This window comes from Aspergillus versicolor (assembly GCF_001890125.1).
Source record: "Aspergillus versicolor CBS 583.65 unplaced genomic scaffold ASPVEscaffold_2, whole genome shotgun sequence".
Lineage (NCBI taxonomy): Eukaryota > Fungi > Ascomycota > Eurotiomycetes > Eurotiales > Aspergillaceae > Aspergillus > Aspergillus versicolor.
In genome coordinates this window covers 2,954,708-2,967,148 of record NW_024467525.1, presented here as the reverse complement: position 1 = coordinate 2,967,148, position 12,441 = coordinate 2,954,708, and the positions used below count along the sequence as shown (strand labels likewise).

The following is a 12,441-nucleotide window of genomic DNA, read 5'->3' as shown; positions in this document are numbered from 1 at the left end:
TACGCCATGGCCGAACCACACTCGTACCACGATGAAGTGGATGGGGCTGAGGTCAAACACCGAAGCTTTCTGGACGTCGTGAAATCGGCATGGCGCAAGGTTGATCTGGACCGGCAGTCGGTTATTTTGATGATGAAGTGAGCCAGGTTTGCTTTGCGATTGTTTATGGAATATTTGAGTGCTAAATGGTATACTAGGGGCGCGGTTCCCCCAACCATCGGCCTCGCGATGTAAGTTTTCCTTCTCTAGTCCGGCCTGAGCCTATGCTGATAGACAAAAGATACCAAGCGGACTCCGTGGCGGCATACTTCGCTACGTCTGGCTACCTGATCGCCATTATATCGGTGTTGGGATTTTCCATCATGCCCCGTGCCAAATTCCTGCAAATGATGCTGCTCGATATATTAGCTGTCTGCCTAGCGTCCGCGGTTTCTCTCCTGATGATGTATTCACAGGTCAAGGCACGCGAACACTCGACCAGTAGTTCAAACCAGGCATCATCGGATAGCTCGGAGTTTCCGCCGTACAATTCGTCCTCGTCGGTAACTAGTGGAGTATTCTTATTCTTTCAGACATATCTTGTCCATTCATTCAGGGCCAAATTTCAACAATTCCAGTTCCCTGTCATCATCTACTCTATCGTTGCTAATGTCGCCTTTTCTTTTGCACCCCTTCTATCCACCTTGCCTGCAGCGATATCTATGATCCGTCGATTGCTCGCAGGGGGCTTATTAGGACTGGGGCTTTGTACTGGGGTTTCGCTTTTCATTTTCCCACTATCTTGTCGAACTGTGGTTTTCAAACAGATGGGAGGCTATATAAATGCTCTACGGGCTGCTATGCAGGCTCATACGGCTTATTTTCAGTCCTTACAGACTGATGATGTGTTTGGACGGACGGCAACCTACGATTCGAACGTGGAGAAGATTGATGAACATGGCAAGGTGTATACACCGGAAGCGGCGAATATCCGGAAAGCTGTACGAAAGATAACGGAGCTTCATGGAAAGTTGAGCGGCGATTTGATTTTCGCAAAGCGGGAGGTTGCAATAGGCCAGTTAGGCCCAGATGACCTCCAGTCAATTTTTCGACATCTCCGTCAGACGATGATACCCGTGGTTGGACTTGGCTTCGTTGTTGATATTTTTGAGCGACTATCAGAATACAACAAATGGAATGAACCCATCGATCCTACAGCGGCCGTATCAGAGGACCTTCGCGACCAGGCAGTGCGCGAGTGGCATGAGATTATGAGGGCGGTTCATGATCCATTCGTCTCTATGATAAAAACTATCGACGAGGGATTGCAACATGTTGCCTTGACCTTGAAGTTCGAAAAGCAATCAAAAAATGCTAGCTCTGCTTCAGATCCCGAAGCATCGGCGACTCGAGTTCCTGGGGACAGAGAATTTAGAGTTCCTTTCGAGAGGAAGCTCTCCGAGTTCAAAGTAGCTAAGCGACTAGCACTGCGAGCATGGAGTGAGGAGAAGGGCATCACTCTACCTCCAGACTTTTTCGAGCACCCCGCCACTGCGCATCTGGAGATGGAAGATTTGCCCCAAGACGGCTCTATTAATAGAGACCGAGCTCGGAGGCAACTTTATCTAATCCTTTATGTTTGTACCAAAATCCTCGACCCGTTATATCATACTGATGATTTGTTTGTAGATGGAGCAACTGCTGGCTTCTACAGGCCACATGGTCCTTGATTTTGTCCGGTATGCCGATGAAAAGGTAGATAGCGGAAAGCTCTCGAAAACGCGAATAATTATCCCCGGTGGTAAACGTCTTCGCAAGTGGGCCATCAGTATTTTCAAGACCGCTGATACTCATGGCGAGGATCATTTGGGCGATGTGAATTCGCATAATGGCGTGCTTGAACTAGGCGAGGCGTACAGAATCAGGAAGGATCCGGAGCATCTACCGCCGGAGACGACGTTCCAGATGATCGGCGATAAAATCCGCCGGATACCAGCGATGCTGCGCTCAAAGGAGTCGTCCTATGGGTTCCGTGTTGCATGTGGTACCATGACTATCGCGGTTGTTTATTTCATTCGAGATACCCAGGAATTTTTCATCAGGCAGCGGTTCGTCTGGGCTATTATCATGGTCAATTTGGCCATGTCTCCGACATCTGGCCAAAGCATTTTCGGATTTGCGCTCCGTATTTTGGGAACCATATTGGCGATGACACTTAGCTTGTTATGCTGGTATATTCCGGGAACGAGGACACCCGGCGTCCTCGTTTTTCTCTTCATTTTTATGTCTGCCGCATTTTACATACCAGTTAAGCAGTTCCGGTTCCGAACTGCGGGGATTATCACTGTTATCTCCACCGCAATGATAGTGGGATATGAACTCCAGGCGCGCAAAATCGGAGAGCAGAACGTCAGCGCAAACGGCCAGACGTACTATCCCATCTACCTTCTAGCCCCTTACCGGCTTGCAGTGGTAGTAGGGGGTATTGCGGTCGCCTTCTTTTGGACTTTTTTCCCTTATCCTATCTCGGAACATTCGGTCCTGCGGCAAAACTTGGGGTCGAGCTTGTACCTTCTTGCCAACTATTACTCTATTATTCACGAAACAGTGACTGCTCGAATGCGAGGGGACGAAGGCGAAATGGCCCTCAAAACTGCGTCAGGAAAACGGCTTCTGAAAGCGCGGAACAAGGTGTTTTCTAAACAGATGATCATGTTGAGCAGCCTCCGTACTTACTCGGAGTTTCTTAAGTGGGAGGTGCCCATTGGAGGGAAGTTTCCAAAACAACAATATGACAGGATTATAACCTGTATTGAAAAGTATGCTTCCCATCTAGTCCTCTTATAGAGGCCCCGTGAGCTAATCTGTGCCCAGCATTGTCAACTATCTAAGTCTTTTGGGCTATGCCTCGGACTCTCTGAAACACCTAGGGAATGATGACGAAACCGACGACGCATGGATCCATAATCTTAAGAGGCTGATAGCCAGCGCACGAGTCACAACGCACCAAATAACATCGGTGCTATGTCTTCTGTCTGCCAGCCTTACGAACCAGCAACCCCTACCCCCTTACTTGAGAACACCAAAGCCCTACAGCTTTTCAAAACGACTGGAGCAGTTGGATAAGGATATCTTGAGTCTCAGGCACATAGCTGAGCCGGGTTTTGCCACATTTTCGGTGCTACAGATCTCCACTCGCTGCATCGTTGGCGATGTTGAGAGACTTATGAAGTATGTTAAAATGACGTTCTGGTCGAGGAGACTTCTCTAATAATGTATCACAGGGACGTAAGAACCCTTGTCGGCGAGCTCGATTTCTCCTTCCACGCCCTGAGCACTCGTCAAAGCAGTTTATCGGCGGCAGACGTATCAAGAGCACCGTCGAGAGCACCATCAAGAGCTACTACGGAGCGTCACAAGCTCGACTGAAGGTGTATACATAGCAAAGACATTGTTGGACATAGACAGTCAAGCCATTCAAGAATATACCATATTGCAGTTCCGTTTTTTGAAACTGGCCTTTCTATCAGACGTATCATTGTACTGACCATGTGCAGGCTAGGGGCAAGAAATAATTGGAAATACGTAATTGGACTTTGGGGTTCCATTTCTCAACAGATCTCACAGCTGCATTCCTTTTTTTTGGTAAAAATTATCCGAGAAACTTCCCCATTGCCCCTGTTAGGCTGTTACGTATCCAATGTGCCTGTTCTACATGCAAGACCCCCGACATGATGTTGCTATCCGCGCCTGTGCTCGCATACCAGACGCTTACAACGGCGAATAGCATTGCTGATATTGGGGGTGTGCGCGACGCCCAGCGTGACTGGAATGCTTAGCAGTCACGCTTGGCCAACCCTACCGAATGATCACCCGATTATGGCCGGTATATTCTTTCTCCCTTACCTGCATAAATTTCCGACTCCGTTTGGTTGCTCAAGCACCATGAGTGCGTGCATCTGGGTATTCAAAGCGGGCTAGCTGGTGCTGTATGATTCATTTAGCTTCGGCGTCCTGGCCAGAGTTCCTTGAAGCTGTGATCAGGCTTTTCTCGCCCGAAAGGCGCCCCCTCAAATGAAATAAGCCACTCCGATATTTTGGTGGGCTTTCTGCTGGATGAGGGCAGGAATCATCGAAATCGGTCATGCCGATGACGGGTTCAGGGCACAGTTGCACCAAAATACCAGCACGGAAAATCTCGCTGGAGGCATTTTTCTGCAGCACCCCTCGTTTTCTGAATCGTCTGAGGACTTAGAGACCAACTTTTGGAAGCCTAGGGTTAAGGAATGGCTTGTTTTGAGCTGCGTCTCGCTAGTCGCCATGCTGGATGCATTCGATGCGACGATGATGGTGCCCATTATACCGGTAAGTTTAGACGCCTTTTATTTCCCCAGTCAGCAGAGATCTCAACACGCATTGTTCGATTTCTAGGTCCTGTCTGCCGTGTTCAAACAACCACTCCGGAGCGTACTCTGGATCGACACGTCGTACTTTCTCGCCAGTGCAGCAAGCAAGCCACTTTTCGCCATGCTGTCCGAAGTTTTCGGTCAGGGGCCGACCCTCATCGCCGCCGTCGTGATAACCACAGCTGGGACCGGAGTTTGTAGCGGCTCATTGGACATGCCGAGTCTAGTCGCTGGCCGATTATTTCAGGGGATGGGCAACGGGGGTGCCATGGCTGTTTCGCTGCTGCTGGTGACCGATTTAATTCCATACCCACATCGCGTCCGATTTTCCGATCACATATGTCGAGCATGGGCATTTGGGGCCATGCTTGGGCCGGTTTCTGGGGGCTTTTTTGGTCAATACGGAAACTGGAATTGGACATTCTATTTCAGCTACGTTTTCTGCGCATTGAGTCTGCTTGTCGCTCCATTCGCGATTGACTTGCGTGACTGCAATATCATTTATAGACGTGCGATGTATGAAATGGACTGGATAGGGGCTGTCTTGACGTCTATTGGGATTGGGTCGCTTTTGGCTGGTATCAGTTGGATAGGGCGGCCGCCGATAGAATGGAATGACTGGCGCATATTGGTCTCTAGCTGTGTCGGTGGGGTTGTGATGGTCTGCTTACTCCTCTATGAGAGTATTTTGGTATCTCATCCGATGTTCAACCTTGGGATATTCAGCTCTATATCAACAATCATGCTGTACATTGGCTGTTTGCTGCACGGCATTCTGGTAAGGCCAATCTCATTCAAAATATTGGTAGGGGCTTGCTGACGATAGTTATTAAAAAAGGTACTCTGGCACCTACATTATCTTTCCATGTACGTGTTTCTTGTCAAAATATCCTCCCCAACTCTTACGGGGGTAAGCATCATCGCCATCACCGCCCCTGCACTCCCCGTGCTTTTCCTTACGGCAAAGATGTGGGGTGGCAGATACCCTTTTCGCCCACGTTGGATCATTCGTGCCGGCTGGGTATTGAACCTGCTATCTTCAGGATGCTTTATGCTTCTAACTGCCAATACTCCAACACCTGGCTGGGTATTCATCCTCTCCGCTGCTGGTGTGAGCCACGCGCTTCTGATCTCCGGGCACAACATATGCTCAAACCTCGAATCGCCCATTCACAAACGCAAAGAACAAGACACCCGGAAACCGATACTAGGAGATAGAAGTAGCAGCCCTGCCTTCGCGATGGTAATGTACTCTGTTCTTCGAACGTGGGGTATGTGCATTGCCATTCCTGTCGGTGGGTGTGTTGTCTTGACACAGATGGCGAAGGAGCTCCACCAGAACCCTGCCGAGCCCTCGGGATCACTTGCCTGGAAGGATGAGATTAAGCTGTCTCAGGACAATAGGGAGGAGCTGGGCCATGTGTTTCTGAGTGGTTTCCGTGTGGTATGGTGGTTCTTCATGGGAGTTTCTACTTTGGGCGGACTGTCTTCGTTGTTGATTCGGTGAACATTATTATAGACTAAGTACTTATCTCAATACCATTTGTGATTGATTGGTGTGATGGTTGTTTACTTCCAAGCCGTGTGTCTATCGTGCTATGGGTTATTTTTTGAGAGCGTTGTATGATTATTTTTTAGGGCAGGGACCCATCCGAGTCACTCCCGTTGTCGAGTGCTCCTTCCCTCTACAGGCTATCAGCAGCTTCTGCTCCGACAGAGTGCCTGCCTCCAGAACTGACAGATGCAAGCCCGAACGGGAAAGAGCACTCAGGGCCTGTTCGCCATCATAAAAGACCCCGTTGTCCCCCGCTTCTTTCATCTTTCTCCTTCGCTTCTGCACCTACTCTCCATCATCCAAACTATCCGTCCACATTGCCATCCATACTGTATCCCATTTCAACACTCAGCATCGTTACTCCGTCTTCAAAATGCATTTCTCTTCCAAGCTTCTAGCTTTGATCCCCACCATCCCACTCGCGCTGGGGGCCCCAACAGAGTGGTCCGACGCGGACATCGAGGCAGCGCCCCTTCTCCCTGATGGTATGCCCTTCCCGAGCCCAGAGCAGCTTCAGAAGATCGAGCAAGATGCCCATGGAACCCTTCCAGGGCTTCCTCTGCCCACCACCAATATCAGCACTACAGGTGCGAGCAACTTACAGCTCCTCGCCTTCCATGAGTTTGTCGAGGTTGCCTTTTTCCATGAGCTTGTTGGAAATATAACCCGCAATGTCGAGGGCTACGGCTTCGCCACCGACGTTGATCGAGAGTTTGCCCTGCGGAGCCTGCAAACAATTATCGCGGTAGGTCGTCCTAGCAACAAAAAGACTCAGTGAGTGCTAACTTGTAGCTAGCAAGAGCAAGTGCACGCCTTGGCTGCCAATGATGCTCTAGGTCACTTCGGCATTAAGCCTATCGAGCCATGCCAGTATATCTTCCCTGTCACAACCCTCAACGAAGCCATCGCATTGGCTACAACCTTCACGTCGCACTCTATTGCAACTCTTCAAGACATCTCGGAACGATTTGCAGCCAGCGGTGATGCTGCCCTCGTCAGGATGGCTACAAGCATTGTCGGCAACAAGGGTTCTCAACACGGATGGCTCAGGGTGTTCCAGGACAAGTACCCCAGTGAGCTTCCGACTATGACAACAAGCGATGTTAACCTTGCTTTCACCTGGGCTCAAAGCTTCGTCCTCCCTGGAAGCTGTCCTAACATCGGTGACATCAAGCTGCGAACATTCCTGCCTTTGGAGGTCGTGACCCGACCTGAGGCTCGGACACACAGGATCGAGATCTCATGGACCCACGGACCCGATGACAAGAAGGACGGCCTTCTATGGCTCGCCTACATCAATCAGCTTAACGTACCCGTGGTCGTTCCAGTGCAGGTTATTTCTTGCGTTGGTGCCAAATCCACTGCTGTCGCCACTCTTCCGTACGACGAGTTCCTGCTCAACGGTCTGACGGTTGTGGCGGTTGTCAATCGCAGGGGACCCTTCGCCAATGCGGCTGCGGTCGCTCAATCGACGGTCTATGGACCGGCCATGTTCATCATTGAATGAGTGGTTTTGTATTGTTAGATGTATCACTACGACGAGATGGTTCTCCTCGATTAGTTTCCTAATGAGTCAATGACACGCTATTACGTATTGAAACCGAGTACAACGACCCGTAAACGGTAGAATGGCAATTAAAAGGTGAATAAATACAATATTGAACGATCCCCTCTTCTCGACTCCCAACAGAAACGTGCTGGTGGGCGGCAGGCGGTTCAAATATGGTTCAGGTCAGGGAATCTAGAGTTTTCCCTGTCCAGCAGAAGAAGACACGCTGGAGGCAACATCACCGTAAGCAGTAGCAGCGGCGACCGTCTGGCCATCGAACTTGCTGAGGAGATCAGTGTCGGCTTGGTCGAAGGTGCCAGAGCTACCGAATCCGTTCACCTCACAAACACGGCCAAGGTAGTTGGAGCAAGCCTCGTTTGCAGACTCGGAAGGAGAAGCGAATGCCTGGCCCTCGATGGGGTCCTCAACGACAGCAGCGATGTTCTGGAAAACGTTTCCTTCAGCAAGGACATAGCCACCCTCGCCGATCTCAAAGGCGTGGCCGGAGTTATCCTGCCAGTAGTTGTTGACGGCGTGCAACAGAGTGTTGCCCTGGACCTTAGGGCTACGACCGCTAGTCTTGTAGATGTGGTTGCCCTTCATGGTAACCATGTCGCTAGATCCATCGAGGTAGACACCCCAGTAGTGGTATCCGTCGCAGGTAGCAGACCAGTCGGATTCACCGTTGATGAAGGAGTTGCTGATTGTCACGCGGTTGTCGGCCTCGGTTCCGAGAACAATGTGCTGGCGACCAATGCGGGCGGTCTTTTTTGTTTGCGTGTTAGGCAACTAAGGCATTGGGTTTATAGAGGGGATGGGGGAAGATACATACAGTAACGTGGTCGATCCAGACCTGGTCAGCATCGTTGATGGTGATACCGTCTCCACCCCAGACGTACTGGGGGTTGATGTCGGTGACGGCGATGTTCCTGGAAGGGTGTGTATTAGCTTGGCTGACTCGGTATTCGAGGAGTAGGATGGCCATACTGGATGATGATATTCTTTGCGCCGCTGACGATACGCAGACCCTTACCCTTGATCACACCCTTGCTGCCCTCACCGAGGAGGGTCTTGTCAGAGTTGACGGTGATACCGAGCTGACCGGCATTGTCGCTGTGACAGGTTAGGAATGGCGGGGGAGACAAACGCTAAGCAGTGGATTGAACGTACTAGGAGACATCGACGGTGGGAGCATCGGGCTGGTAGTTGGTGCACCAGTCGTTCTGGTTGATGGCGACCTGGCAGCCGGAGTCGGTACCCCAGGGTGCGCAGCCGGTTCCATCGGTGGTACCTTCGGTACCAGTGAAATCGAAGCTGTAGCACGCAATATGTTAGTGTCGTGTTTCGTTGAGAGGTGCCTTTGGAGGGGAATGGGCCGTATATACGTCTGGGAGAGAACGATAACGCGGGCCTGGTCATCCCCGAGATACGAGACCAGCTCGTCGGTGGACTCAGGGTAGACGGCCTCGGCGCTGCCACCACCAGTAACGCCGCTGGCGAAGCCCTCTGCTTCACCGCTGACGCTGATGGCGCTTGCGGTGCTGCCAAGCAGAGCCGTGGCAAGGCTAAGGAGAGAAACGGACTTCATGGTGAAGAAAACGAGTAAACTGGGACCAGCCGGGATGACTAAAACAAGAATCTGAAATTTAAAGAAAGTGGTGATGTTTGGGAGGAAGATTGTTTACGGCGGAGGCATTGGGAAATCTTTATATCTTTGCGTCTTGTCTGGGATCGAGACAGTCAATATTAACTAACGGGATACTAAATTAATAGTGTGATCAGTTTAATCCACTCGGCACTCTATCTTGATTAGAGGCCCATCATGGTGGCATCAGATAAAGAGAGAGGAGCTCCATGGGCCTATTGTGGAAACCGGTACCACGGCATGCATGCCCTCAAAGGCTCAAACCAAGGGCAAGACAGCCAGGGCCGTTTGGAGATTGGACGTGTTTCAAGATTTCCACTAAAAAATAGACCCGGCAGTTGATTCAAATATTGCGCGAACAAGCAATTCCTCCGTCTTGGCGATAGATGAGATATAGCTTGACGATTTCTTGACTATCTATCTTGACGATCAGTTCCAGCTGAAGGTTCACGGCTTATGACTGCTGGAAAATTTACGGAAAATTCATCGAAGCCGGCAAAACACTGCCGGCAGGTTGTGGGATGGCACACAGGGCTGGCTTCGACCCCCCGAATCCATCGGAATCGGTGTGGGGTGACGAAAGGAGTCCATGATCCTTCAATCGGAATTCAAAATTTTAGATTTTCCGAGACTCGGTGTTCACACACACTGCCGTCAGAGAGTCATGTCATGGTTCTTGCTTGATGTGGTCAAGGAGTGGTGTTGATCCACTGTGGACAGCACCAGTTTGACCCACAAGGCAAGCGACGCGCCTTCAACAACATATCCGTGCTCCTGTCAAGCATGTTCCAGAAACACTTGTTTGAGCTTTTCGGGTGCCCCTGGGGGAGAGACTGAGAGCAACAGTGAGAACCGTCAAGAGTTGTACCATCGGCTGTCTCTTCGGTCTCACGGTATTCTACCGTGGTCAAGGCACGCTGGATGAGCGGTGTTAGTCCGAGACTACGCTAAATACCAATGACCCATGGAAATATAACTCCCTGGGCGGTTAATATGAATGGTATATTGCTTCGGCATTCCGGAAGATAATTTGATATAGGAGGCGGGTAATGACCGGGTGGTCATACATTGTAGCGGTGAGGCAACTGTGGTGGTGAGATGGTCGCACTGACCTCTCTTTCCATGAAAAAACACAGGAGTTCCAGGCAAGCATAAAAGGGGAGCTGTGACCTGTTGAGACACTTCAACTTGAAGTGTCAAGGTCTGGTTTCAGGCCTTGATGCCTGGTGACGGGATTAATGCCTGAGGCATAACAAGGCATGAATACTCGCCTTCATGGTTTCTGCCTGAGGCTTTTGTCACATGAGGGTCGGCAAGTGACGGCAATTCGGATGTCCGCCCGAATCCCCATCGGACGGAGGCAGAGCTCAAGGGGTGTTTAGAGATGGTGTTGAGCGGGGTTGTCGGGTAGAAGAGCCAAGTGTAGTATACCTGGCCTGGCTATAGAGGGAAATAGATCTAGAAGAGCATCGATATGGCCGAGAGTACATATAGGCACTGTGATGCGAGCAGCGGCCGAGAGGGAAATATGTTTTCCATTCAGAGGCCGCCGTGTCCGCCCGACGCTTGTAATTAGGCTGCGCATGATTGGCGGACGGCAGCTGAATCAGCAAAGTGCCGACCGCCAGACCCGAGGTTACCTTCCCTGTGGCAGAAACGAGCTCTTCGTGACGAGTGAACATCTTGAACTCTTGATCCTCGCTTCACTCGGACTTCATTTGTCTCTTGTCGCTGGCGAGCTGTTGACTGAACTCTCCTCTCCTCTCCTGCTACTTTATCTCGCCTCTCTGCGCCTAATTGCACCTATTTCACTCTCTACGCCCTCCCTTTGCGATTTGCCTCAGTCTCGGATTGAAGGAAAAAGTCACGATGGCCTCCCTTCGCACAACATCGCGCCTTGTCGCCTCCTCAAGGTCGCTTTTCCGCCCCGCGACACTCGCTCGCTCATATGCGACCGTTGAATCTGGTATCCAGGTGAGTTAAAAACTACTACGCCAGTACCCCGGCTTTTGTTTCGGCCGCTAATCTTGGGATGTGTATAGGAGCCCGCTCCCAAGGTCAAGAAGTTCCAGGTTTACCGCTGGAACCCCGATGCTCCTACCGAAAAGCCCAAGATGCAAACCTACGAATTGGACCTGACCAAGACCGGCCCCATGATGTTGGATGCGCTCATTCGAATCAAGAACGAAATCGACCCCACCCTGACCTTCCGACGGAGTTGCCGTGAGGGTATCTGCGGTAGCTGTGCGATGAACATCGATGGTGTCAACACCCTTGCTTGCTTGTGTATGTTTCGCTGTGATCAACTGGGGGAGCAGACAGCCAGCTAACAAACATGGACAGGTCGCATTCCCACGGATACCGCTAAGGAATCCCGCATCTACCCATTGCCACACACCTACGTCGTCAAGGACCTTGTCCCCGATTTGACGCAGTTCTACAAGCAGTACAAGTCAATTAAGCCTTACCTTCAGCGCGATACCAAGACGGAAGATGTAAGCACCTGCGTTTGTCCGCAATTTATCCGTAGTCGAATGCTCACAACATTTCTAGGGTCTTGAGAACCGTCAAAGCCCCGAGGACCGCCGAAAGCTGGATGGTCTGTACGAGTGCATTTTGTGCGCGTGCTGCTCAACTTCCTGCCCTTCATACTGGTGGAACAGCGAGGAGTACCTCGGACCCGCCATCCTGCTTCAATCCTACCGTTGGTTAGCCGATTCCCGTGACCAGAAGACCGAAGAGCGCAAGCACGCTATCGACAACAGCATGAGCGTCTACCGTTGCCACACCATTCTCAACTGCACGCGGACATGCCCCAAGGGCCTGAACCCTGCGCGGGCCATTGCGGAGATCAAGAAGATGATGGCTACTCACTAGAAAGCCGGATGCAAAGCAGGAGATCAAAATTGTTTTATTTCCATTTCCTTCTCTAGCATTTTTGGTCGTTAGTCTATTTCCTATGTACTTGTGTGATCTAGCTCTTATTCCCTTGTTTTTGAGACCCTTGACGTCGGATGTTTCAATAGGTGTAAATGTGTGAATATTCCTTTCTTGTCATGAATAAATCATATTTAACTCTCAAGTCTTTCACCTTTTTATATTGTGACGATCCAAAACAGTTGAAGTTGCTGTACAATCGCTGCAGCCTCCACGTCCCGACCGGCAATGTAGATCGGCTTCTCCATGCGGTACATGGAAATAGCTTCACAGGGATCATGGCTCAGTTGGTAGAGTACCCGGTCCGCGTGCGTAAGGCCCAGAGCTATCCCTTATAGTCCAGACATAACTGATCTTTGTTTTTGCCCGA

The 12,441-nt window shown here is 50.7% G+C and overlaps 5 protein-coding genes across 5 annotated transcripts; 4 read left to right on the top strand and 1 right to left on the bottom strand.

Annotated features, from left to right (window-relative positions):
• Positions 1-6: 6 nt before the first annotated feature.
• On the top strand, positions 7-3,250 carry ASPVEDRAFT_124155 (uncharacterized protein; the record flags this gene model as incomplete). The annotated part of the gene is made up of 5 exons (XM_040806155.1): positions 7-137; positions 198-230; positions 281-1,616; positions 1,669-2,798; positions 2,854-3,250. The coding sequence occupies 5 exons, from the start codon at positions 7-9 to the stop codon at positions 3,248-3,250; spliced, it is 3,027 nt and encodes a 1,008-aa protein (XP_040664691.1).
• Positions 3,251-3,912: 662 nt separating this feature from the next.
• On the top strand, positions 3,913-5,909 carry ASPVEDRAFT_38391 (uncharacterized protein). Its single transcript, XM_040811691.1, has 3 exons — positions 3,913-4,344; positions 4,411-5,163; positions 5,224-5,909. Exons 1-3 carry the CDS (start codon positions 4,096-4,098, stop codon positions 5,890-5,892), a joined length of 1,671 nt encoding a protein of 556 aa, XP_040664690.1. The 5' UTR covers positions 3,913-4,095; the 3' UTR covers positions 5,893-5,909.
• Positions 5,910-6,313: 404 nt separating this feature from the next.
• Positions 6,314-7,447, top strand: ASPVEDRAFT_186708 (putative sexual development protein (LsdA); the record flags this gene model as incomplete). The annotated part of the gene is made up of 2 exons (XM_040808986.1): positions 6,314-6,685; positions 6,737-7,447. The coding sequence occupies 2 exons, from the start codon at positions 6,314-6,316 to the stop codon at positions 7,445-7,447; spliced, it is 1,083 nt and encodes a 360-aa protein (XP_040664689.1).
• A 234-nt stretch (positions 7,448-7,681) lies between these two features.
• ASPVEDRAFT_123430 (polysaccharide lyase family 1 protein) lies at positions 7,682-9,077 on the bottom strand (the record flags this gene model as incomplete). Its single annotated transcript, XM_040806078.1, has 5 exons — positions 7,682-8,254; positions 8,322-8,418; positions 8,477-8,602; positions 8,660-8,803; positions 8,875-9,077. The coding sequence occupies 5 exons, from the start codon at positions 9,075-9,077 to the stop codon at positions 7,682-7,684; spliced, it is 1,143 nt and encodes a 380-aa protein (XP_040664688.1).
• Positions 9,078-10,910: 1,833 nt separating this feature from the next.
• Positions 10,911-12,082, top strand: sdh2 (succinate dehydrogenase iron-sulfur protein subunit SDH2). Its single transcript, XM_040814048.1, has 4 exons — positions 10,911-11,108; positions 11,177-11,420; positions 11,478-11,629; positions 11,688-12,082. The coding sequence occupies exons 1-4, from the start codon at positions 11,004-11,006 to the stop codon at positions 12,009-12,011; spliced, it is 825 nt and encodes a 274-aa protein (XP_040664687.1). The 5' UTR covers positions 10,911-11,003; the 3' UTR covers positions 12,012-12,082.
• Positions 12,083-12,441: the final 359 nt, after the last annotated feature.